This window comes from Gobius niger (assembly GCF_951799975.1).
Source record: "Gobius niger genome assembly, chromosome: 24".
Lineage (NCBI taxonomy): Eukaryota > Metazoa > Chordata > Actinopteri > Gobiiformes > Gobiidae > Gobius > Gobius niger.
In genome coordinates, this window is record NC_136875.1 from 3,270,721 (window position 1) to 3,297,990 (window position 27,270).

Genomic DNA, 27,270 nt, shown 5'->3' on the forward strand with positions numbered 1-27,270 from the left:
TATCTCCATTTGACAGAACTATAGCCCAGTTGAAGCTTCGTAGTAGCAGTAAGCTAGCGCTGCGGTGTTGTGACATTGTTGACACCGTTGACCAATCGGGACACACACGTTATCCCGCGCTCACAAACACAGGCCTGTCTTTGCGGATTTGGGGTCAGTTTTGAAGCCGTAGAGACGACAGACGCGCTGTTATAAAACATCAGCTGTTTGTCAGAATCGTGTGTCGCTCTTACGATTCTCAGTCGTTAAGTGTGAACCCCCAGACGTTTGAAAATCGCACTGAATCCAGTCGTGTAGTGTGGACCCCCCATTCTATATAAAATCGTTTACGACTAGAAAAGTCGTGTAGTGTGTGCTGACCTTAAGGGGACTCTACTGTGGAGGGAGTTCTCAGAGCACGTGAGAGGAATGGGCCTGGGCCTTAGTTTTTGCCTTTCTCTATTGTTCTCGAATGCAGCACAGAGGTTTCACATGTATGTGAGCATGATTTAGTGACGGGCATATCTGTTATACTATGATGGGGAGACGGGGAGAAAGAGAGGATCCCCGAAATATGGGACAAAAGCCGTCCCTTATTGATTCAATACAGGACGTGCCTTTATTTTAAAAAATACAGGACGATTCCGTATTTCAAGGGACGGTTGTGTCAGAGCAAGGCGGTGGACACGCATGACCGGCATGAATCCGCCTCACTCATCATAAACACACCTAATCTATTTGTAACCAGGACCAAGCGACCACTTTAGTTTAGTGTACAGAAGGTCATTCAGACTGAATAAATAATAATAAAGAAAGGAGATGTAGCAGAGCAGTCACGTGAGCAGTTACCACAGACTGTAAACCAGAGGAAGTTCCACTTTGTCACAATGAGGAAGTGACCAAAGAGCACAACTCTTTTCTCCAGTGATATATACAAGGCTCATTGTCCAAACTGTGCAACCAAGAAGTGACTCTGACCAGCAGCGCTTTGAGGTGAGAGAAGGAACCTATAATGAAATAATGGACAATAATGTATAAAAGCGTGCAAAACTTATCATATGTTAATAATAATTGTTTAAGAACTGATGTAACTGTGATTATCAATGATGTCGGAGAGTAACTGGAGAGTTTGTCCAGCGTCACCAGGTTAAAGTGTAATGAAAAGTAACTTTACTCGTGAGCATATTCAGATTTTAGGCAAATTTCCATTGAACAATATTTTTTCATTACAGCCTGCAGTGTGTCAGCTGGTGTCATGTTTCATTTGTTCAGGCTGGGGATCGGTCAAATGATTGAAATGCTATTTTTTCAGTATAACTACTATCCATTAGTCATTAGTCATTATCCTGTTTAAATGATCCCATTATCGGTAAAGTCATGTTTCCAGCACGTCTCCAGATGTTTTGCTCCTCATCCAAATCCATTTATGATGATTTTGTATATTTTTTGTGGCATTTACTATTAAAGTAAGTGCTTTATTTTCATTCAGTTTCATTGTACAACTGTACAGTTCGCAGAAACAGTCAGGGCTGCCAACTTTTCACCAAACTTTGGAGTGAGGCTTTGGTCGGTCCCAAGCTGGGGGGCCTTTTTCATGGCGATAGTGTCTCGTAATCGTATTAAATTCTAAGCCTAAAACAAGTCTACGTTTTTACATGACTGAGCTCATCAGGAGCTGCATATGGATCAAAGGGGGTTTGGCACCACCCCACATGGCCATCAGAACCTACTGAAAGTGTGTGAGGGCACTCTGAAGGGGGGGTTTGGGGGTCCTCCCCCAAATAATTTTTTTTATAATTCAGATATGATTTCCTGCAATCTGGTGCATTTTAGATCATAAATAATAATTGTAGCTGGTCTATTCACTGGTGTTAAAGAATGATATTTCTGGGCCCCTTTCAAATTGGGGCCTCTCAGCAAATGCCCAGAGGCCCCTTCATCGTTACAGCCCTGCCAAAAGGTACAATGACACAATGTCTCTTTCTCTGTGTCAGTCATTCCAATTATTACAAAAAAAGCAAGTAGCACAAGCTTTAGAAAATATGAACCTTTGATCCCTGTATTTTGCAGTATGTTAGAGCATGTTTGATGATTAAACGTTATTATTCAATATAGCCTAATAACTACTTTTTCTCTGCCTAACTCTCACTCGCACAAAAGGGGAAAAAACGTAAGTAAAAGGTCTAGCTTCAACGCGATCTCCGCTGTAACCGTTGTTTATTATTTCATTAGGACTGTTATTTCTCAAACTCATTGCTTTATGCGTGCTCACTGTGAGCTCCTCGTGGGGCAGCGGTGGAGGTGACCGGGGCGGACTGAGGAGGCAGTTGGCGGTGATGTCGCTTCGGAGTCGGCCAAGAGAGGAGTGAGCTGAGTGAACAGGTGGAAGATGTTTGTATCGGTTCTCCTGTAGCCGCCTCGTCACTCACGGAAAACCACGCCCTTCTTTCTCGCTCATGGCCCGGGAGAGCTGGCGCTGGGAGCGTTCGCGTCCTCTCTCGCTGTTTCCCCGAAGCCGCGCTCACGTCCCGCGGGTCGTGCACTCGCAGTCCCTCTGCCCAGGGGCGGACTGGGACTGAAAAACAGCCCTGGACTCTTACCAGCCTGGGCCAAATTAGCGTAAATGCAACACTTCCACAAAGACATATATTAACCTCTTACCACCCGTATCAACCGAGAGCATTTTCTCCAGTTCGGCTTTACCCAAATCTAAAGGCTTCTTGACCGGAGAGCAACACTGTAACGACTCATTTGAAGGCTAAAATCTAGAAAAGTGATCTTTTTGTCATTTTTTTGTCACTTTTTCCTTGCGTTGTTGGTGTTTGGTGTTGTGTTTTTGTCACTTTTTTGTTGCTTTTACGGCACATTTGTGTTCCGTTTTCATCCTCGTTCTTGGATGCTTTTCTTTTCAGCTTTTAGATTTGGGTAAAGCTCGATTACGGCAGGGTGTGAGAGGTTAAGGAGAAAAGTGAGAGGCCAGGCCGATGGCCCTAGAGCCAGTGGCCCTTCTGTGCTCTTCCAGAATACAGGACATATGGCCAGTCCCCCCCTGCTTCTGCCACGCCTCTTTTTGTTTTGTTTTGCAAAATAAGCATGCACAACTTAATTGACGCCCCTCCTCCGAAAAGGAATAAAATAATAATACAAAAAAATGAGCCGTTCACCTCCGCGAAACCGAGAGCGTGTGAAGACACTCTAATGCGTGTGTCTCACGGTGAAAGCGTGAGAGTTGGCAGCCTTGGAAACAGGCAAAACAAAACTTAGCTGTACTAAGAGACAGCAGCACAGGATGTGGCATAAGAGCGGGAATTTACCACAACTTTACCACAGAGAACCTTCAGAGTGCGTCACAAATACTAAGATTACTACAGACACACAGATCAGAAACCTTTATGTCCGGCTTTATGTAAAGCAGAGTCTTTCATGTGGACTTAAAAAACATCAGACATATACTTCTCAGGTCATGACTTCCACCACTGGGAAGAACAGGTCAATGAAGCTTTACCATATTTAGTCCACACTCTGTGAGCCACCAGCAGACCAGAGCCAGCATTTTTTATGTACACAACATTAAACTATAATGAGTTTCATCTTGGTTTTTGACTATTTATTATATTTTATTGGTTTATTTGAAAAGGGACACTCTATGGAGGACCAGGACTGCCTAAACTTTATAAATAAGAAATGCATTTTCAATTATTGTCATAGTGTATTCAATCCAATCTGCAAATAAATGCATGCATTTAATGTAATAAACACATAAGGGGGTCACTTCTCCTCATCTATGGGCGAGGGACGCGCTTGTCTTAGGTCCTCATGGCGGGGACCTGATATTGCTGTAATACCACCCCCTGGTGGCCGGGGGCGACTCCAAAAGACACTTGGTAAACAATGTTTCTATGAAGACTTTGACCTTGTTTTGTACTTAGAACCCAGATCCGTAGAGTTTTTCTTTTCTATAGAAATTACTATGACCAAAGTGACAACGCTGAGCTGTGTTTCATATTTTTAACCACGGTGTTTTTGTACATCAGCAATAAATAAAAATGTATAAAAAATAAAATCTATTACCAGGCTCTGGAGCGCTGTGGAGGATCGTAGCCGGTCCGCGGGGCTTCCAGCCTTTCTGAAATTTTAAAGGGATATTTCAGGATTTTTGACATAGGGCCTCATTCCCTCGTTATCCAGGGTGTTGCTGATTTCTGGAGATATTTTTTGTTGTAATTCATGCAGTTCTTATGTTTGAAGAGTTTCGTGGCGCTAGGCTAATGCTAGGCTAGCGCATTTCTACGATATCAGCTAGCCTGCATTAAAAACAGTCTGACCCGCTCCACAGAGCACCTGAGGCAAATCACTTGTAACGCCAGACTAACCTTATAATTGAGCAGCATCAGCTTCGTGTTTGTATAAGCTACGCAGCGGCGGAGGGATCTGCTAGAAAATAGAAAATAATAATCTTAAATGTGTCTCCTACTTCTTTACTTAAGGAAATGTACATGAATAAATTAACTAGTTACAAACCAATCTGCTGTGAAAAAAGTAAGAATGTGGAAGAAAATGCCTTGTACTTGTATCGGTATTCGGTATCGGCAAGTACTTAAATCAAAGTACTCGTACTCGTATCGGTTTTAGAAAAAGGGGTATCGGTGCATCCCTAGAACCCAATAAATGAGTCATGTAATGGCAGCTATTTTCTTAATTTCTGTTGTAATTTGAGGTGAAAAATGCAAAAAAACCAAATGAGCGGCCTCTGATCAGACCTGGAATTTATTGGGAGACATCATCAGCATCATCAGTTCAGTGCTTTTAATTTGAGTATGAAATCCCCCCCAAAAAGCCTGACTCAAATACTAAGAAATAAAATAAAAGTAATCAAAAGAGGCCTAAAAGCTCTGAAGCTACATTCTCAAAGACTTCTTTTCCTTTCTAGGTTCCCTGTTGGACTGAAGCGGCGCCTCAGGCCTCTCAGAGCGAGTCAGAGCTGGACAGATCATGGATGAGCGAGAGCACAGGGAGGACAGAGCCGCTCCTCAGAGGTGAGACCCTCAGAGCTCAGTCTGAACACATGGGGCCTCATTCATGAACATCTTCTTAAGAAACTGCCAGATCCACCACACGTTTTTAAGTAGGAAAATCCTTCAAACGTGTGTTCTGAGTTTCGTGAATCCCAGCATGCGTCACCGACTATATTTCACCACACAAGGACAAACAAGTGCCGCTCGCGAAACCTGTACATCGTGGAAGGGTTTTCCTCCTCTGCCCGTGGGTCAGTCCGTTAAATAGATGAGGCAACCTGTCCACACTTGGTCCACCTGGGTAGCTCATCGAGTAGAGCCCACGCCTCGGGAACACAAGGTCGCGGGATCGAGACCCACAATAGTATTTATCAAATTACATTTATGCAGCGCAATTAGCAGTAATACATTGTTGCATTAATAAAAATCTGAAATGTATAATGAGGATATTTACATTCTGGAATGAATTAAGACTTTTTTTTTTTTTTTTTTTTTGAGCATACATTTTGCTCAAAAGGAGTAGGCTGAAGCAAAAGCTTATGAGCGCCTGCCCCCAACTCAAAATGATGAACTTTTCATTTCTCATAGTATAATCAGTGTAAACAAAACAACAACAAGGAACAATAGCAAAGAAAACAAAACAAAAAATGAAGAACTCGTTTCCTTTCAGAACAGCTTTTTGACTCACAACCATTGTCTGAACTATTCACATAATAACAGAAGCAAACACTATTACACTATTACTATTTCCTGCAAGATTGCTACAAAGCAAGTAACAAAGCGACCGTTCATATATTTCTTTCAGTTTCCAATGCCAAATATCAGCCACATTCACTAGTTTTCATGACATAATGTTAGGTTTAACTAAAGAACCCCAAAGCAGAGGACAGAAGCAGGAGGCAAGTTACACAGTTTATTTTACAAACGGATGGTGGCAGGTAGTGATGGGTCGTGCTGCGTCGGCGCTTCGGAGCGTGAGTCAAGAAATCCCGGAAGTCTTTAACGGAGCGCGGTTCGAAGCCTGTGTTGTTTTGGGTGAGTGACGTCACGAATGACGTTTGAAGCCTCGGGAGCACAGGAAATGGAGGGCTTCATGAACCTATATAAGTACAGCAATGGCTCCGCTCAAGCTTTGTGGGTTTGTGTTGGCGATAAAGTTTGTGAGTGACAGTGATATCTTGATTCCTATCTGTGTCACGTCCTTTGAAAAGCACTTACATTTATTGCATTGATTTTTTTTGACTGACTTGACACTGGTAAAGTAAGCTATAACTATTAATTATGACATATTTATATACATTGTGTGTGTGTGTGTGTGTGTGTGCGTGCGTGTGTGCGTGCGTGCGTGCGTGGTAGAGCAGACAACTGTAACAGTAACCAGTACATTATAATTTTATTGTCATTTCAAATATATTCTTTATTAATAATTTAACACTGATATGGATCATAATCAAACAGATTCAATAATGATTCACACACAATCAAATGAAGGCGTTTTTAAGAGCCCTCTCAAACAGTTCAAATGTCAGTACAGATTTTGACCAGCAGGAGGTTTGTGTGCATATGAAGCTTCAAGAAATGAACCTTTTCTCGAACCAGATGGATGGAAAGGTTCAACGCTTCATGAAGCTTCATCAACCCATCACTAGTGGCAGGCAGTGGAGGCAGGGAGCTGGCCGACGAGGAACAGGTCACCAGGAACGAGACACCAGGAGAATCTGTACAGATGAGGACACAGCAGGTAAGTATAATCCAGGTAAGTAAAAACACAAAGTACTTCCAAGACAAGGAGCTCAGTAACGCTACCGAACAGGACGGAATTATCTGGCAGTGTGGTGCTGAGACATCCAGGCCTTCATACTGTGGTTGATTAGGTAATGACGTGCAGGTGTCCAGTCTGCAGCACCAGGAGGAGTCAGCCACGCCCCCTGCCACACACTGCTCTGCTGCAAAAAGAAAACAAAAAGGGGAGGGGGACAGCACACAAACCAAATCATAACACATAAGGGCACATTAATACACGTATTATACTCTACTATACGTGTTCTTGTTGCTCCAGTTGTCATTACCAGGCTCAAGACAATTTTAATCTCTGTGCATTTTTATTGTATTAGTATTATTTATATATATTTTATTATGTACAGTATATGATGTGACCCCTACATCGAGTGGTGCGTTAAAAAGCCGGGTGTAGAGCGGGCCAGTTGAAGAGGGCAGTAGCTCCACATCAACAAACCTGCACCAGCCGCCCTAACAGCTGATTTTGTAGATGATTTTTTAGATGATATTCGTCTGCTGTAAAGTGCACTATCCAATGAGGTTCTTGAGCCTGTTGGAGGGGCTCATTCTTTATTTTGTTTTGAGCAATAGAAATGACATCCGTTACAAGCAATTCCAAACACTCTGCCATTAATTAATCAATGTAAATTGGTTGTATTGACATGATTTAATATATATGACTCAGAATGTTGGGAACAAGATCAAATTTGTGCGTAAGAACGTGCGGTGAACGTTCGGGAATGAGGCACATTGTTTGTAGTGTATGTTTCGAAATGAATCGTAAAGAAAATGCCTCATTACCCGGTCAAACGCTGTGTGGTGGTCATCTCAGGCGAGTGAGTTTTATTTCTGTTTATGTCGCAAAGAAGTTTGTGTATTTTTATGGCTAGTTGATCAAACAGTGCAGCACGTGTGGCCAAATTTGCACAAGGGAGCCACGTTTAGAGAGTTTAAAGGAATAGGCCCCCGTTTTTACATACTGAGATATGTTCTTACCTTAGCTTTGACGAGTTCTTTAGGACCTGTCTGATCTTCCCCCGTGCCTTCAGTCACGTAAACACAGCGCAGACGGCGTTAGCATTTTGCAGAGGTGGGAGTAAGTCACTAAATGCAAGTCTCAAGTAAGTCCAAGTCAATCGGTCATGGGGTCAAGTCAAGTCAAGTCATAGCTTTTGTCATGTCAAGTCAAGTCAAGTCATAGCTTTTGTCATGTCAAGTCAAGTCACAAACGCCAGCGTGTCTGCTTTTCATGTGTTTAATCTTGAAAATAACAAGTACTTTCTCAAGATACCGTAATTTTGAAAATTTAGGCTAAAATCAAACTTTTAAAAACTCATGGATTTGGATTTAAAGTCTAATTAATATTTAAACGCCACAACATTCAAAATATATGTATTATAAATAAACAGTCTATGTACAAAAATGCTGGGACAGCATTTTAACGAAAGGGGCCCGGGAGGGGGCGACTTAAAAAATATGAAATATAGTATTTTAAATATGAGCTGCTTTTCCCTGTAGTCTGAAACATAAATATAAAATAATATTTTTATTTTTTATTTTTAGTTTTGTTTTTCTGTCAGTGGTTCCCCTGTAATGCCCCTGCCCCTGTATACTCGGATTCGCCCCTGCTCAAAGTATTCCGCGCAGCCTTCAGTCCCGCTGTCACTGGGCTGGTTACGTGAAGTGTTCCACTACAAAGTATAATTACACAAAATTAAACAATGTGGATTTTCTAAGCGGATAAAAGGGGGAACTATATTGTAAGGCGTAATAATACCAGGAGTAGTTTCGAAATCCGCGCAGTAATCTTCACTTTACTGTGCGGATGCCAAACTACTCCTGGTATTATTACGCCTTACAATATAGTTCCCCCTTTTATCCGCTTAGAAAATCCACATTGTTTAATTGTGTGTAATTATACTTTGTAGTGTAGCACTTCACGTAACCATATTTAAATAGGGAAAACGTGGAAGAGCTTGGTAGCTTCTATCTTGACCTGTTTTGGAGCTATAGAGGTTAGAAGGAGGGGCTAAATGCTAACGCCGTCTGCGCTGTGTTTACGTGACTGAAGGCACGGGTGAAGATCAGACAGGTCCTAAAGAACTCGGCAAAGCTAAGGTAAGAACATGTCTCAGCATGTAAAAACGGTGGCCTATTCCTTTAAGAACTCAAAAACACATAGTTATTTTTCTGATATCCAGCTGATGTCCAGCCAGTAACACAAGGCCAATCTCCTAGTGCGGCGACAATCAACCAAAACTGGCCTACTTAGCCCTAACACTTAACCTAGCCTTAGTCCTAGCCTTAGCTCCACCACCAGCTAAAGTTGTGCTAACTGTGGCTAAATGCTATTGTCGGCAAATCAACAGCAGAATGATGATACAATGATGTTTGTATGACCTGCCTGTTTTAGTGAGGGCAGTCCTCTCTCCTCTGGCCAATCAGACGGCAGCAGTCTCTTTGGCCTGAGATCGGTCCCAAAAAGGGGCGGGAGCTTGATCCTGGGTTCTATTTGTGATATAAATGTAATGTTTCTCTTCTCAGACAAACTGAGGCTGGAGACCAGGCAGAGGTTCCTTCTCTGTACTGGGTGCTCATGGGAGCTCTGGACGATTTGCCAGACTATGATTTTCAAAGGTTCAAGCTGTACCTGATGGACAGGACTCTGTTAAAAGAGTTTGAGGTCATTAAGAGAAATCGACTGGAGACAGAAAACAAGACCAAGATCCTGCAGGCCATGATGGACAACTACGGCGTCTTCACCCTCCGAGTCATGAAGACAGTCCTGACAGCACTGGCGATGGGCAACATCCTGCAGGAGCTGTCCCAGTATCCTTACGACCCCGAGGGTAAGACTAGTGAGCAGTGAGACAGTTATCCGAGTGTCCTTAGATTTGTCAGCATGATTTTATTGAAGGCGAGACACGGCAGGTGAAAGTATTGATTTTTCACGCAGTGGTCGAAGTGGAGATTTTTTTTAATCTATTTTCCTCCCTTTACATCTTAGTTTTCATGTCAGATATAAAAATGATGATGTTTATTTTATGACGTTTTGTCTGCGAGGTGGGGGCGACCCGGAAGTAGCTGCTGCGCCGCGTAGAAAGTCCATCTTTCCCGCGGGTTTTCATTCATAAATATTGACAGATTTTACATCCACGTGTCCTGCTAAGGGGCCCCGTGATGACGCTTTCACCCAAATATGGTATTTTTCCTCCTACGAGACGCTGGAGCGGAAAAGTCGGAGAACGGGCCGAGCATGAGCACTCGCTACAAAACTTCAGGGCTGGTTTTCTCTGAATGAGAGAAGCCGCACTCGGGCAGAGCCTGAGCCCTTATAGAAGCTCCCACAGACTCCAAACTTTACAGTCTGAGACCTAACAATATTTTGAAGGTTTTTTCAGAGGGATTTTTTAATATCTAATTCCTAGCCTGATTTATTCAGCTTTGAAACCAAAAAAACAGGCGAAATTTGAGTTTTTACAGATTTTTTTCACTGATGATTAGTTTATTGAAAAACTAAACAAAATATCCAAAATCCCCTCAGAAAAAATCATAGTTACTAATATGTCAATAAAATAAAACCATCAAATTTAATCTGAAAAATATAGGCAATTTTGGCCATTTTAATGCTCAAAATGCCTTATTTTATGTGAAAACATAAAATGACAGAAAACCTCATATTTACATCTGTAATGTTCAGTAAAAGTTTCAAATTGATATCTCTACATTTACTTATTTTTTCCCTATTCACCTGCAGTGTCTCGCCTTAACGCCCAATCAAAGCTTAACCAAACAAGGCAGTCATGCATATAGAGGACTGTACATACTATTCCATTGTGGTGTCTCTCACACACATTCTCTCCTCTCACTTACAGTACATACTTCATATTTCATATACACTATACTGAATGCTGGAGTATAGTGTTAAAGGAGGTCACTGGAATCTTTGCTGCGAAGGATTCAAGTATTCAAAAATATGATTTGATTTTTTTTCCCTATTAATATATTAAGAAAAAAGGGAAATAAAAGAACATCTAGGTCATTTAGAGTCCCAAGATATCCCAGATAGAAGCGAATATTAACACTGACAAGCACAGGATTGAAAGCGTTGTTCCTATTGTATAGAACTCAGTGTTTATCTCCTGAATTTGGTGTATTTCCAATTGAAAACTTTTTCATTTTAGGAAATTAATCTCTGTCAGGACAGAGACCAAAATAGGCGGGTCCAGAATGACATGACTTACACAGTGAACAAATAACAAAATAAAAAACGAAATTGAAACACACAGCTTTGATCAAGTAGAACAAGGGTCTCTTGATGACCTTCTATGTCGCTTTGCCTGATGTGTGTGACTCCACTTCCTCCTCACTCTTAAATATCTCTCGCTCTCTCTGCACCGGTGTTCACCCAGCTCTGCGGGTCTCTCATTTTGTTTGTTTGTTCACAGCGATGATAGCAGAGAGTCAGAATCTCCTCAAACCAACGCTGAAGTCCAGGTTTAAGTTCCTGATCGAGAGTCTCTCCACAAAAGGACCCAGAAGGCTGTTTCATGATGGCTTCTCCGAGCTGTACATCACTCTGGCAGACTCTGAGCAGGAGGGGGAGCATGAGGTCGGACAGATGGAGAAACACACCAGGAAATCAGCCCAAGAGACCACCGTCCACTGCCAGGACATCTTCAGAGGCACCACAGAGACAGGAGAGCCAATCAGAGCGGTGCTGACGAAGGGCGTGGCCGGCGTGGGGAAAACCGTTCTGACTCAGAAGTTCAGTCTGGACTGGGCTGAAGGCAGCGCCAACCAGGACGTCCAGCTGCTGCTCCCCTTCACTTTCAGAGCACTCAATATGGTGCAAGGGTCAGAATACAGCTTAGTGGGACTCGTGCACCGCTTCTTCAAAGAAACCAAAGGCCTCAGCAGCTTCCAGCAGCTCAAGGTGCTCTTCATCCTGGACGGTCTGGACGAGTGCAGACTTCCTCTGGACTTCAGCCGGACCCGGGTCCTGACGGACACGGAGAGCGCCTCAGTGGAGGAGCTGCTGGTGAACCTCATCAGGGGGAGCCTGCTTCCCTCCGCTCGCCTCTGGATAACCACACGCCCCGCGGCGGCCAATCAGATCCCTGCTGAGTGCGTCTCCATGGTGACAGAGGTGCGAGGGTTCACCGACCCACAGAAGGAGCAGTACTTCAGGAACAGGTTCAGAGACGAGCAGGAAGCCACAGCCATCATCTCCCACATCAAGAGCATCCGCAGCCTGTACATCATGTGCCACATCCCAGTCTTCTGCTGGATCCTCTCCACTGTTTTACAGAAGCTTCTGAAGCAAACAGAGGAACAAGAGCTGCCCAAGACTCTGACTGAGATGTACGTCCACTTCCTGGTTGTCCAGGCCAAAGTCAAGAACATCAAGTATCATGGTCGAACTGGAACAGACCCTCACTGGACTCCAGAGACCAGGAAGATGGTGCGGTCTCTGGGAAACTGGCTTTTGAGCAGCTGCAGAAAGGAAAGCTGATCTTCTACGAGAGTGACCTGAGCGAGTGTGGGCTGGACGCTGCAGAGATCGCTCGTTACTCCGGAGTCTTCACTCAGGTCTTTAGAGAGGAGCCAGGCCTGTATGAGGACACAGTCTACTGCTTCATCCACCTGAGTGTGCAGGAGTTTCTGGCTGCTCTTCACGTCCATCAGACCTTCGTCGACAATGAAGTCAATCTTCTCTCAACAAAAACACAGAAGTCCACTCTGCTCAGAGTCAAACCTGAACTGACAGATCTGCACCAGACGGCTGTGGACCAGGCCTTACAGAGTCCAAACGGACACCTGGACTTGTTCCTGCGCTTCCTCCTGGGTCTTTCACTGCCGACCAATCAGAGCCTTCTCCAAGGTCTGCTGACACAGACAGGAAGTAGCTCCCAGAGCAATCAGAAAACAGCTGAGTACATCAAGCAGAAGCTGAGTGAGGAAGTGTCTGCAGAGAGAAGCATCAGCCTGCTCCACTGTCTGAATGAACTGAATGATGGTTCTCTGGTGGATCAGGTCCAATGGTACCTGAGCTCAGGACGTCTGTCTGAAGGTGGACTGTCTCCTGCTCAGTGGTCAGCTCTGGCCCTCATCTTACTGTCATCAGAAGAAGATCTGGAGCAGTTTGAGCTGAAGAAATACTGTGCTTCAGAGGACGCTCTGCTGAGGCTGATGCCAGTGGTCAAAGCCTCCAACAAAGCTCTGTGAGTATAAGCTTTTACTACTTAAATAAGACTTCTCCTAAAACAGTGTGTTCTCTCCAGACTGAGCGTCTGTAACCTGTCAGAGAGCAGCTGTGAAGCTCTGTCCTCAGTCCTCAGATCTTCTCGTCTGACAGTCCTTGACCTCAGTAACAACGACCTGAAGGACTCAGGGCTGAAGATGTTGTCTGTTGGACTGAAGAGTCCTCACTGTAAACTGGAGCAGCTCAGGTTTGCATCTTCTTCTCCTGCACTTTTAGCCTCCAAATATTTTTATTTCCAAAAAAAGAAAGACAATTATTGTAACTATTGGTGAAAGAGTTTATTGTATGAAATGGTGATGAGAAGACCTCAATGTCGGGAGGCGTGTATCGTCCAACAGTTCACCTGAGCACTCAGCAGGTCTCTGACTTTCAAAGTGTTATCAGTCACCTTGAGTCTCTCTCTCTGAAACCAAAAAATCAGGTTAGAAATCTAGGAGTAATCATGGACTCTGACCTGAACTTAAACAGCCACATCAAAGCAATAACATCAGCAGCTTTTTACCATCTGAAAAACATGGCTCAGATCAGAGGAATAGTGTCAAAACCAGACTTAGAGAGACTTATCCATGTGTTTGTCTCCAGCAGGTTAGATACTGTAACGGCTGCTCACTGTCAGAGCTGCAGAACATCCAGAACACTGCTGCTCGAGTCCTGACAAGAACCAGGAAATACGACCATATTAGTCCAGTGCTCCGGTCTCTGCACTGACTTCCTGTCACTCAGAGAATAGACTTTAAAACAGCTCTGCTTGTTACAAGTCTTTTCATGGTTTAGCACCAAAGTCCATCTCTGACATGTTTCAGCCGTATGAACCATCTCGGGCCCTGAGAACTTCAGGGAGGGGCCTCCTGGTGGTTCCCAGAGTCAATAATAAACACGGTGAGGCTGCGTTTCAGTTTCATGCAGCTAAAATCTGGAACAGTCTTCATGAGGATGTGAGACAGGCCTCAACCCTGACAATGTTCAAATCCAGGCTGAAAACAGTTCTGTTTGCCCGAGTATATGACTGAAAGTACTTTATCTGCACTCTTGCCTTTTACTGTAAGATAAGATAAGATAAGATAAGATGATACTTTATTGATCTCACAGATGGAGAAATTGCATTCGATGAGAGAGCATCCGGCAGCAGCACCCATTCAGTGCGCACCACTCTCTTTTTTTCTTTTGTGTCGCGGCCGCCATCTTCACTGTTTTGGTCACAGGAGGAGCACTGGTTGATGGGAAATCCGTAGACGATGACCACGGCGGTAGAGCTCTTGCGCTTGGCCACGATGTTCTTGGCCACACAGGTGTAGTTGGCCGTGTGGGACAGACGCGCCTGCTTGATGATCAGGTTGTGTCCACGGTGATGTAGAAGTTCCCGTCCTCGGCCGGGTCGATGATCTCGTTGTCCTTCAGCCACTCCACCCGCATGACCTTGGAGGATGGAGAAACTGTAGCTGCCCTCTGTCTCCTCTGATCATCTGAAACGGTGCACCGCCTCCTGGGCTTGTCCCCGTCTCAGAGCGTGGTGTCCTGCACTGGTCAGCTCCACCTCGTCCTTCCTCTTCCTCCTGCACAGCTCCCTCCACAGTCTATCACCATCTCCTCGTTGGTCCCTTTTGTTGTTTCCTGTAGCTCCTCTTGTGACGCCTCCTCCGTGCTGCAGGTGTGGGGGCTCTTGGTGCCTCTTCACTGTCCAGTGTCTCAGAAGAAGATGTTTGTAGATCTCAAATGGGTTTAGCTGATAAGCTAGCAGTTTGTTTACCTTCAAAAAGCTGCTTTCTTCAGGACCATTTTGGACTAGTAAACAAATCCACCAAACCTCCACAAAAACACGGTAAAGACGTACAAAAGTATCCAGAAAAACAACGTGGTTCGCTGAAAAAGGCAAACAATTCAGCTGCACCAGGAGAGAGGGAGGTCATTAATTTTATGTTGATGTTTTTTATTGATTCCATGAGTTTTCTTGTATTTATGCAACTGTGAATTGTGCTCTACAAATAAACTCGCCTTGCCTTTAAGAGAGAATAAAAACATACTCTTTTAAAGTTCTAACACAATATCAGGGGTGCCCACTCAAGATCTACTTGGCCAACCTCCTGAGACTTAACTAGTCCAGTGTCACCATGGCAGACCCACACACATGGTTTCCACCACGCAAGGAAGCGGAGAACAGGCACACTCCACACAGAAGGGCCCTGTTTGCCCGGGGATCGAGCCCGGGACCTTCTCGCTGTGAAGTTCGAGTGCTAACTGCTGCACCACTGTATCGCAAAATATTGTCAGAGAAAACAGAAAAATAACCCAGATCATTTAGATTCTTACTTTTCTTTGCATTGTTCAACCAAAGAGGCTTTAGGGAATAAGAAAATAACTCAAATAGTTGTTGTTCCTGCAAGAATTGAGTATCAGCTTGAAAGCAAAAACACATCCAATCTCTGAGTGAGAGGCGGGACGTGGCCACACTGCTGACCCTGCAGAAGATCCTGAAGGACAGTTCAGCATTTGTCTGTCAGACAGTCGCCCAATCACCGAGGCTCCAGAACAGACAATCATTAAACTCATATCATCAGCACAAAAGAGACTGCAAATGTTGTTAAAGCATTTCCCCTTTGTGTGAGCACAAAGAGGAAATGCAGGGATTCCCATAGTTGTCATGGTGTGTCGACAACTCACTAAGAAGCTCAAAGAAAATGTGTTTACGTGGCCCCAGGCTGATCACACAGCAATGTTTTGGATGTGAGGATCTGTAAAGAAACAGAGCTCAGCTTTGTTTGTCTGAAATGTCGCATTACATCAACAACTTATCAAAAGTTAGACTTCCTAAATAAGGTGAACAGACGATTTACATGGAGTTCACTTGAGTTTCCTCTGGTGAGTGTGTCCTGTAATGATCGGTGTCTCCTCTCTCCAGACTGAGCGGCTGTAACCTGTCAGAGAGCAGCTGTGAAGCTCTGTCCTCAGTCCTCAGCTCCTCTCGTCTGACAGTCCTTGACCTCAGTAACAACGACCTGAAGGACTCAGGGCTGAAGATGTTGTCTGTTGGAATGAAGAGTCCTCACTGTAAACTGCAGCAGCTCAGGTCAGAGGGTTTACTCTTCATCTCTGTGAGTTTGTCATGTGTGTGACACTGTTGAACCTGTTCTTTAGCCTCTCAGGGTGTCTGATCTCAGAGGAAGGCTGTGCTGCTCTGGCCTCAGCTCTGAGGTCCAACCCCTCCCATCTGACACATCTGGATCTGAGCTTCAACCATCCAGGAGCCACAGGAGTAAAGCAGCTGTCTGCTCTACAGGAGGAGCCCCACTGCTCCCTGCACACTCTCAGGTGAGGACACACCCACTGTCCACCAAACATCCAGGTCAGTCCATCAGAGAGGATGGATCTGCACTTCAGCTCCTTCACAATCCACTGTCCTGTCTAATTAAGTCTATGGACTAAAGTCATCTTTAAAAACTAAGTCTATGGACTAAAGTCATCTTTAAAAACACGTGACAACATTCCTCATGATGTGAGCAAAGTGCAGACAGAGGCACAGGAGCAGGCGGACACTGTCCTCTGAGAGTGAAACAAACAGATGTGTTGTTTCCTTCAGACTGGAGCCTGCTGGAGCGGAGTGGTTAACACCAGGACTCGGGAAGTGTGAGTGTTGACTTTAAATCATTTCAAATAATACAAGACTGATTTAAACTGTAAAGAGGCACAATCATCATTCATCATGCATAGTTCCGGCGGCCATTTTGAACACCGAAGTACCATTATGCAGTACTACAACATGTGACAATATCTCTACTAGGATGAAATTGACAGTGGCATTTTTATGTAATCGTAATCATTGCTCAAGAAGATAAGAGTTAACAGTCCGAATCAGTGTTTAAGCTGCTCAAGGCGTTAGCATGCTACCGGTTAGCATTTAGCTTCAACACGATAAACACATGTGTGTCTCACATCTATGAACACTGAGGGAGTACTACAGTAACAGCTCTGACCTCTGTCACATGTTGTATCCAAGGCTAGATGTTTGTGGTTCAGGGCTTTCTGTTGGAGAGGTCAGAGCTGAGCTGTTGAAGCTAAATGCTAACCGGTAGCATGCTACTTTCTTAAACACTGACTCACTGGTTTCTTCACATAAACGTCGTGCATCTCTGGAGCCTTGTTTTTCCTGTTTTCTTCTTGAGCAATGATTACGAGTAAATAAAAATGCCACTGTCAATCATTTGTCTTTCATTTTCATCCTGAGTAGAGATATTGTTACATGTTGTAGTACTGCATAATTCTACTTCGGTATTCAAAATGGCCGCCATGACAACAAAAGTCACATGACTGAAAAGCATGTATAGGCTCTTTAAAATGTTGTGATGTCACTTGAACACAGCCTATGGGAAAATGTAAAAAAAAATAACATAATTCAGTGCCTTGTGCTTTTTCTCTTTCTATGCCCCCTTGCTCTGGACGGCCAGTCAGAGAGGGCCAATAATTGCTGTTTTGCAGCTCTAATTGTTATTATTGGTTTAAAGCAGGCCCTGTTTCTCTGAGCTGTGTCTCTGTCAGTCCTCATCACTAGAACTACATCAGTACAAGCTTGAGTACCGTATTTCAAGTAGATTATTCATATTGTGATAAGCAGTAATAACAGTTCCACAGTGACGTGTGTATCTTGAGGAGACTTGACCCCATGACCAATTCGGGCATTCTGCTCTCCCAAAATTTCATCCACTGAGCGGCGCTGTGATCAAAAAATGACACCGATGGAGACTTTTGCGTTCTGTTTTATTGCCTTAATGTTTGGTGCAGCCCTGTGAGGCGACTCCTGTTGGAGGAGCTCTGGACTGAAAAAGAACTGCTGTTTTGGTTCTAACTAGTCCCTATTAGATACTGCCATGTCCTATGGATCTTCAACTATATGTGGCAGGGACAGGTGTGGTCAGGTGATCACATGAGGCTATGAAGGGACACACTGACTGCTCGATCCTGCAACAACGCCAAATTTAACACTAGCAAGGTGTTTTAAACTACAGGTGCTTCAATAACAAAGCCAGACAGCCAGTGTGGGTCCAACAGCCCTAAGGCAGACTTTATTTACAATTAGACACAAATACTAAACATGGTGGAATTGGGGCTGTAGTGGTGTGGCCTTGAGCTGGGGTGAGAGGGGCATACTATTACTGAAAAACAAACACAAGGTTTAACACAAATAAACACCATTTCCATAACAGAAATCACCCATATATACATGTGCCACCACCACCAAAACTACAAATAAAATCACCACCTAGAGTGAACCCCTGTCCCACCCAGCTGTAGCTAGATCAGGTCCACACCAATTAGGAAGATCTTGTTTAAAACGAAATAACACAGTAAACTGAAACCAACTCAAAAATAAACGGCAACCATCACTGAGCCTATAAAAAGCACAGTGCGATTATTAAACAATATAACAGAACAATTTACAATTAAAAGCATACCTTTAAAACTGGACTGTTAAGACCCGTAAAAGAATACAAAATAATTCACAATGTCAGTGTTTTACAATTAAAAGAACCTTAAAACCTAAACAGTTGTTCTCACCAGGAAGCAACGTGTGCACAGGCCTGCTCAGAAAGAGGAAGCAAGCATGTGTAGCTCAAGCTCCTCCATTTATAGCCTCATGTGATCACCTGACCACACCTGTCCCTGCCACATATAGCTATACACACGATCCACGCAAGGATCTCCTCAGTATTTAAGCACATATCCAGCCCATATGTCCGAATAAAGGACTATTATTTGTGCCAGTTGACAATGGTTATTCCAGGTTAGCCCCGTTAGCTTGTTACAGTCGCCTACAGCTCATTGTTGATGAAAAGTCCACAATAAACCACAAATGCACCAGGGCCGGCTCAGTGTGTGATCATCTCAAAGGCTGCTTTGTAAAGTCACTGGCTGTATTGACGTTAGTATTGCATAATACTTGTTTTCACCGGATCTATGCGTGCTAGCTGCTAAGCGGCTAGTTAGCTCCGGGCGAGCGGTTAGCAGCTCGGCTACGGACTTATTCAACATGGCTGACGTTCTCACGTTGAAAACACAGACATGATAAAGTTGTATTGGGCAGAGATATAATCATGGCTGCTTTTTACTATAGTATCCCAGGGACAGCTCACAGACCCCAGGGGCAGCGGGTAGCTATCCCGGAGTCGAGCGGGGCAGTGTGAAGGCAGGAGGTGAGGCGGGGAGGTATGAGCCCCAAATGTAGGGAGTCAGAACAGTCAAAGTCTGTATCATAAAATATCAGCTACAGCATTGTACTCCTTTTTTAGAAGAAGATGAAGCAAGGGGAATGAACGAAAAAGCTACGACAGACAGAACTGGAAGTTGCAAAGTCAGATGCTACCCATAATGCAATGCAAAATTCAGTTGCTCCCCCGCCCATCGGATGAAATTTTGGGAGAGCAGAACGCCCGAATTGCCTTGGACTTGCTTGGGACCTGGAACTTCTTGACTTGGACTTGACACTTGCATTGGACTAGTGACTTGCTCCCACCTCTGGCAGACACACATCCTCCAGTCACATCATAATATAAAAACCTCACGCTTCGCTTCTCTGCTTCAGATTTCCGTCCGCTATCTCTGGATCCAAACACGGCTCACAGAGAACTCAGACTGTCCGACAACAGCAAGAAGGCGACGCGTGTGAGCGAGAAGCAGCCGTATCCGGATCATCAGGACAGATTCGAGTTCTGGCATCAGCTTCTGTGTGGCGCTGGTCTGACCGGGCGCTGTTACTGGGAGGTCCAGTGGAGCGGAGATGTTTATATATCAGTGTCCTACAGGGGAATCAGCAGGAAGGGCGTCGGTGCGGACAGTGGATTTGGATGGAATGCTCAGTCCTGGAGTCTGGACTGCTCTGAACGTGGTTTGTATGTTCGATATGAAAACAAACAAACCCTCCTCCCTCAGCCCGGTTCCTCCTCTGGGACGGTAGCGGTGTATGTGGACTGTGCTGCCGGCTCTCTGTCCTTCTACACAGTCTCCTCTGAGCGACTGATCCACCTCCACACCTTCAACACCACCTTCACCGAGCCTCTGCTCCCTGGGTTTAGGCTCAGTTCTTTAGACTCCTCAGTTTCTCTGTTGGCCTGAGAGGCTCCTCCTGTAGAACCTCCTCACATGTCAACAAATCCATCCATCCATTTTTAATTGTGTGTTAATATGTTCAGAAAGCATTGATAGTCCTACACAAACTGAAATCGTTTCAAAAAAGTTTAACAGTGTCCGCGGGTTTTCCGCGGTTTTCAGATATTTTTGGGCGGGTTTGGCTGCCCATACCTGGCAACCCTGCTTCAGCTTCTTAAAATACCCAAAACATGTCCAGACTTCAGGCTCGGTCTCTGAGGCTGATCCTGCAACAGAGGCGCCTGCAGCAGCTTCAGCAGATGAGACAGCGGCTCATAAGGCTCACTTTGCCTAAACTGTGGGCGCGCTAATCCACCGCGGTAAAATATTTTTTCAAAAACAAGACGGTAATTATTATTGTCAACATCTTTACCGGGGTTTAGCGCTACACCGGTAACCGTGACATCCCTAATACGTACATAAACAGCACACCAAAATTGAAGGTACTACTCAGAAGCAGGGCCGTAGCCAGGATGTAAAAAACAGTGAGGTCCGGATAATTCTTTAAAGCGGAAGGTCTGGGGGTCCTCCCCCAGGAATTTTTTAAAGATTCAGATGTAATTTCCTGTATTTTAAGTGATCAAAAACACTTTTGTCTCATCCTTGAGTTGTTTTCAAAAATTGTTTTTTGTTGCACCGTTTGGGACCAGGAGCCTGAGTGAATGTGGTGAGTGAGTGGATGGTGGTCGGACATGCAGATGGTGCAGACTGGCCTCACTTCCATCAGTCTGCCCCAGGGCAGTGGGTGCAGCCGTGCACGAGTCACGTACCCCCTACTTTGACATGATGAATATCACAAAACAAAATATCTATTTAATATCTATTTCATCCATTATTACTGTGAAGCAGGTTTTCCAAACATTTTTACTTGCCTGAGTTATAGGCCAATAAGAATGTCTTGTCCTAAATAAATACTGAAATATTAAATGAAAATGTTCGTTTTTAATTGTTTTGAAAACGAGGCTGTGGGTGTGAATGGGTAAAGCTGAGTGTTTTGCTTCATCCCAGTGACTGGCTCATTCTGAACATCAGACTCTGGTTTGGACTCTGCGCTCTGGCCCCGCCCCCTCTGCGTCGCCCTCTCTGTCAAACCACTGGTATATTCGCTGGTTTAAGCGCTCATTAAAGTGAAGATCATTTATACGCAGGACATTGCAATCTTTGCATGAGACAGAAACAAAGTGAGCAGCAGAGGAGGAGGCGATGATGAGGCACAGATGCTTCTTCTCTCGCTCCTCGGATCAGAATGAGGAAAACTCCTGTTATAAATCGGAGTCACCGTCAGTCTGACGGCGCGCGCTCTTGCTCCTCTCTCTTTATGACAGAGAGTAAAGAAATTGCATCTTGATCAAACTTTGGCGCGGTTCATGCTAAAGGCGCTGCTGTTGTAGTGAGGCTGACGCACAGCCACGCCTCCGCAGAGTTTTACACTCGGGTCCAAAGCAGCTCATGAGGTTCGGTTTTAGAGTGGACACATTTAGGTTCATAACAAGCTCGTCCACGTCTGAACTAGAGGCTCTTCCGCCTGTAGAAGCGCGTGTTTACAACATTCATTTGCGCAAGATTCAATGTGTTAAAAAAAATATATAAAAAAAAATTCACCGAGGTCCGGACCTCGGTCACCTCAATGGTAGATACGGCCATGCTCAGAAGTGGTTACTGCAGAAGTGACTGCAGTAACCTGGCACTGGAAAATCGGTTAAGCATCACATCATTATATTGTCATATGAACAGAAAGAAAATGTCTACCTGGTGTGCTGTCCTTGTAGAGCTCTCTGCAGGATCGACAGGTGCTGATGGAATACATAATATGATAGAACTCTTTTTAAATGAAGGAGAAAATTTGCTCCACGTACAAACACCTGTGTAAAAATAAAAGCAAGTATATTTACCGTATGCATCATTGTGCTTGTAAACAAATTGCAGGCTGCGCTTACTATTCAGCCACTTGAAGTGGGCTTCTGTGCGAAATGATTTCAAAGACACAATGTCTCTGAAAACCTTGCATACAAGGGCCAGATTTGTAAATGCAGCGTCCCCATCCTGTAACACCCTCGCCCCAGAGTGGAGTACCCATGTTACCCATGTTAGAGTAAAAAGTACCTTTGTTGTAAAACTAGGCTACAAAGCAAACAAATCAGTACAGTAGTAACAATACCTCCAATATGTGGCACCGTTGACTCTTCTTTGATTGTGCCTAAATGGTGGGAATATTGAAGAAGAGCATTAAAGGCTTGAACAAAATTAATCAAATGTAGGAAAGTGCCATCCTCAGTTTGGTGCAAGACTTACTTTGATGGGTCTGCAGGGTTTTTGGGACTCTGAATACAGGACTTACTGTTCCCTTCAGAAGCTCACCTGCCTCTTCCATCCAGTGAGAACATTTGTGACCATGCCTATAGGTATCATTTAGAGTTGAAATGACTGAATAATGTTTTATAAACTTAATAAAAATAAAAATAGAAATAAAAGGTTTAATGTAAGCTGGATACACCACCAACGGCGGATTAAAGGCATCTCACACTAAAGAGAGAAAAAAGCTGGTGATAGCCAGAAATGTTATGAAGTGCCTTCAGAGGAGACACCATACGACAGAGCGCATACTGTAAAACAGGCCTACTCAATAGGCGGCCCGCGGGCCAGCTCCGGCCCATCAACCAATTAAATCTGGCCAGCGCCTCATTTTCCATAAGTATATCTATTTTTTGGCATCATCCCGGCCGCGTTCGCGCCGGAATCGCGCTGCTTTGCGTAGCAGACAGTGTGCCTGCAGCCTAGCTAGCGTCGCTCCTACAGTGCGGCTCAAATGAAAACATGGCTCTTTTAAACGTTGTAAACTGAGTGAACAGGAGCTGATCGTTGGACGGACTGACAGGTTTTCTAAACCGAAGCACAGGGACAGTGTGTAGCGTGTTTTTGGACTTTTGTTCGGACTATCCCGCGCAGAAGCAGCGCTCTCCCCCCCCCGCCACAGATGACCACATGTTTCCCTGTCGTCTTCATCGTTACAAAGGGCTTGACCAGCGACCGGTCAGAAACACCAGTTCAGTTGTGGATGTTTGTAAAGCGGACGATGAAGCAGATGGTGGTGAGTTTTGGATAAGTGTCCTGCACCTGCAGCGCGTGTTTAACCTGCTCTCTGGGCTCTAACTTAACTAAATAACATCTGAATCATGAATCTGACAGGTGTATTTTCTTCCTTTCTCCTCCGACTTCATTCGATACGTCTTTGTGGGAAATGTACAAGTGCAGAGATGCTCTTTGTGAAGTTAACAGGCAAAAGAGAGGCTGAATATGTGGAGGAGCTTCTTTCACTTTGATCATAAAGCTGGAGAACAGCGGCTCAGGGGTTTGGTCAGCGCTTGTCCCGTCAGCTGAGAGGAGCAGTGGCTGAGCAGGAGTTTGATGAGCTGGTCTCACATGTAACTCTCATCAGGCCTTGGGTCTGGTTTATGGGATTTAGTCCTGCCGTAGCCCTGATATATCATGCTTTGCCCTGGTTTAATCCTGGTTTTGTTCTGAGTAGTCCTAGTTTATTATTAGGCTCTTTATTATTCTGTATTAATATGTTATTGCAATGTTTCTAAAGCCTAAAATGCTGGAATATAAAACAACTATTGTGTTTAGGTCCAATTATATTCTATTCAAGCATTGATTATAAGGAAATTATCATTTATTTATCTTAAAAATATGAATATGTTTGGTGGCGGTGGTCGGCTCACCGACTGACCGGCCCAGTGGCCAATGACCTCCGACAAATCTGGCCCAGTGACAAAAGTAATTGAAGAGCCCTGCTGTAAAAGATAACATTTCATGAATTTTATATTTCCATTGAACACTGTATACTGTAATATTTTCCGGGACAAACTATTAGGGATGGGACGAAATACCGATTTGAATCGATACACCGATTTGTGCATGAGAGATGTGAGTGCATCGGCAGAGAAGCCACAGATCGATGCAGTTCAGAGCATAAACATAAGATGCATCGGATTTTACGCTCATATCGGTTTAATCTAGATACGTTACGGATGTAAAGCCCCTTCGGGCACATGATGCTCCTCCTACGAGGAGCGCGTATGTCTTACCGGTAAACTCCAGGCTGAGAGCGGCAGAAGTTCAGAAACACATCCGCGGTGTGGAGTTGGTTTGGCCTCTGCGCTGTTTTGAATGAAGGACGTCCCGTGTGCAGAACGCCATGAAAAGTTGCAGGAACAAACACTGATAAATATTCCAAACATCGCCATGATCAGCCATCTTCTTTTGCCCAAGTCATTAGGTCACTTACAAGCATAAAGAGTCCAGGAGGAGTCCAGAAATCCACTTAACTGCATTTGAGCCAGGTGGAAGTACACGTGAGACTGCGCTGAGGCAGAGGGAGCCCCGCCCATTAATTCGCTTTTCTGTGTGCGCTATTAATGTGGAAATAATGCACACAATCGCCTTTTTAATTTAACAATACTGATCAGAGATTAATAATAATTGTCCCCCCAAAATTGTTGAAAAAACAAAAGAACAAACAATCTTAAGGTGGATAAACCCATAGAATATATAGGATATGTGGAGAAAATTAATCTTGTACGAAGTTATAAACCTTCGCCGAGGTCATTTAATGTCTTATCATGGTCAAATGAGTTGTTTGTGCAAAGTGTCCTTGTCCACGTAGGTGTCTTGGAACATCTACCATGACTAAGCAAACTTGCTAGTTGTTTGTGTAAAAGTGTCATGACTAAGCAAACTTGCTGTGTCCCGAATTGCCCGTACTGTCAGTGTTTAAGGCCAAGAGGCGCGTCTGGTTTAGGGGGCAGGATATCCGAAGTTATAAAATGGAAACATAAGCTGTATTACACAGACTTGCGTGGAAAGACGTCCGTTGGAATGCATATTGAGCTGTAACTTCTGAATAAAAGACCTCTTCGAAAGAAGTTATTCTCCTGAGTGTCATTTTGAAGTCTTGGACTGGAGCAGATATTTATCTTGAGAACCCATTTTCTTTTTAGATACAAAACCAAAAAAAGTTTAAATATACATTAAAAAAAAATGTAGTTAACTTTAAAGTTGTATAATATCAATTAATGGCCTCAATAATTGTGAATATGTGTCAAATCTTAATTTATTTGAACTGGTTCTGTTGAATCATTGCATCAAGCAAAGCGTGGATCACGAAACATGGAGATGCATCGTGATAATCGGCCTAAATGGAATCGTATCGGGCGGGTGGTGGTTACAGATGTGTGGATCGTATCGGGCTGGTGGTGGTTACAGATGTGTGGATCGAGATGCATCGTGGTCTTGGTGATGATTGGAATCGCATTGCAGCTCTGATATCACCAAGTGTATCTTAAATGAATCGGATCGGTGCATCGAGATGCGAATCGGATCGGACACAGGCCTTAGATTCCCATCCCTACTAACTATGTTATTGAATTGTTGTAATAATAATCCATCCATCCATTTTCTTCCACTTTATCTTGGGCCGGGTAATGGAGGCAGCCGTCTGAGCAGAGAGGTGTGCGCGGAAAGAGGAGTCTGGGGGAATCTGCACAGACTGCTGCCTCCACAACCTGGCCCTGGATAAAGTGGAGCAAAATGGATGGATGGATTTCACTGACAACAATTGCAAAGTACATTTGTTCACAATTAGAATATAATTTTGCACAATACAATATAAAAGTTGTTAAATATTTAGTTTTTCCACCAATTGTCTAGTTGGAAAACCCACAAGGCCTCCAGCTTTTGGTTGCTTACAAATAACTTCCACTGCAGGCAATCTAACTGTAAATTCCTCCTCATAGCAATATACATTTTATTCTTTCATGTTGCCTTAAGACACTAGTGTAGTAAAAGATCCCTGCGAGTAGTTCCAGGGCCAAGACAACTGTAGTGTTACTGTCTCAGGCCCAACTGTTCTGTCACATACATAAACCACAAAAGCGAAGCCTATATGCACGCAAAGCAGGTGGCATACCATCAGCAGAAAGATCCCTTTATGTCTTAAAGTCTTTGAATGTGGACTGGACTGGAAAATTCTACAAAAGAAGAGAGAATGAAGTCAATTAATTATTTGGTGCAGAGTCTAATTTAAAACATACTTCTATGTCTTTTCCCATCTTTTCCAGCCACAGTCCTTGCCGAATGGAATTGGCCATTTGTCTGCAGAAAAGTATCTTTGTAGTTTAGACATCAGTCTTAACATATACATGTTCACCTGAAAATACTTCTGTATGTCTCATCGCCAAAGCCCTCAGGGTTTAATGAGTCCAGCAGCACCATTTGCCTTTGTTTCACAAAAAGAATCTGGAATGTGAAGTTGTGTTATTATATATTACACAATCCAGCACTCATTGAACAAAAAAAATCAACTTACAGAGAAGGTAATGGTCAGGAAGACCTGACCGGTGGCTCCAGGCTGGCAGCATAACTGCATCTTTAGACGCCATGTTTTCCTGTGAATTATAATGATAGTAATAATGGCTTACATTTGTACTGTAAGCCTGTGTTACCAAGTTTCACTGTCGTCATTAGTCATTCCCTCCATACTCTGTGGTGGTAAGCTACTGTTGTAGCCACTGCTGCCCTAGGGTAGACTGACGGAAGCGAGGCAACCAGTCTGTGCCATCGGCCCCTCCTACGACTACCAACCACTCACTCACTCACTACATTCATTCTACATCCAGCTGCCTTCAGTGATCCTCTGAACCTGTGTCTGTTAAACAAATAAGCAATGAACTTACAGGCAACGTGAGCAGTGGGTCTATGGTCGCTCCTCCATAGAGGTCAGCAATGTAAACATCTTTTCCCTTTCAACAAATGTAAAAAAGTAAGACACAATACACAATATGAGAAATACTAATAATAAGACTGGAAAGTTTAATTGCAACTCTTTTTGCTTCCTCCTCCACGATTTTGAGGCAAGCGTTCCCAATCTGAAAGGATCAAATACTGTTTTTATATAAAATAATGGGTATGCATGCGTTGATTTTTAAGATGGAGAAGAAGAAAAAAGAAACGTACGTTGGCAGGGCTTAAAGTATTCCGGCCGGGGTCCGGATGAATGCATCTCACGCGCAGCCTCGCTGTGACGTGATTCCTCTGAAA

General features: G+C 44.0%; 1 protein-coding gene and 1 long non-coding RNA gene across 2 annotated transcripts in view; one reads left to right on the top strand and one right to left on the bottom strand.

Annotated features, from left to right (window-relative positions):
* LOC306982338 overlaps nucleotides 1–27,270 on the bottom strand; it is a 342,720-nt gene that overhangs the window by 154,397 nt on the left and 161,053 nt on the right. The window lies entirely within an intron of this gene.
* LOC306982271 (protein NLRC3-like) lies at nucleotides 929–20,161 on the top strand. The gene is given in 10 exon segments (XM_079582148.1): nucleotides 929–972; nucleotides 4,910–5,015; nucleotides 9,318–9,622; nucleotides 11,222–12,238; nucleotides 12,241–12,997; nucleotides 13,058–13,225; nucleotides 15,935–16,102; nucleotides 16,171–16,344; nucleotides 16,613–16,659; nucleotides 19,610–20,161. Coding segments are annotated over 9 exon segments (3,210 nt in total). The 5' UTR covers nucleotides 929–972; nucleotides 4,910–4,971; the 3' UTR covers nucleotides 20,140–20,161.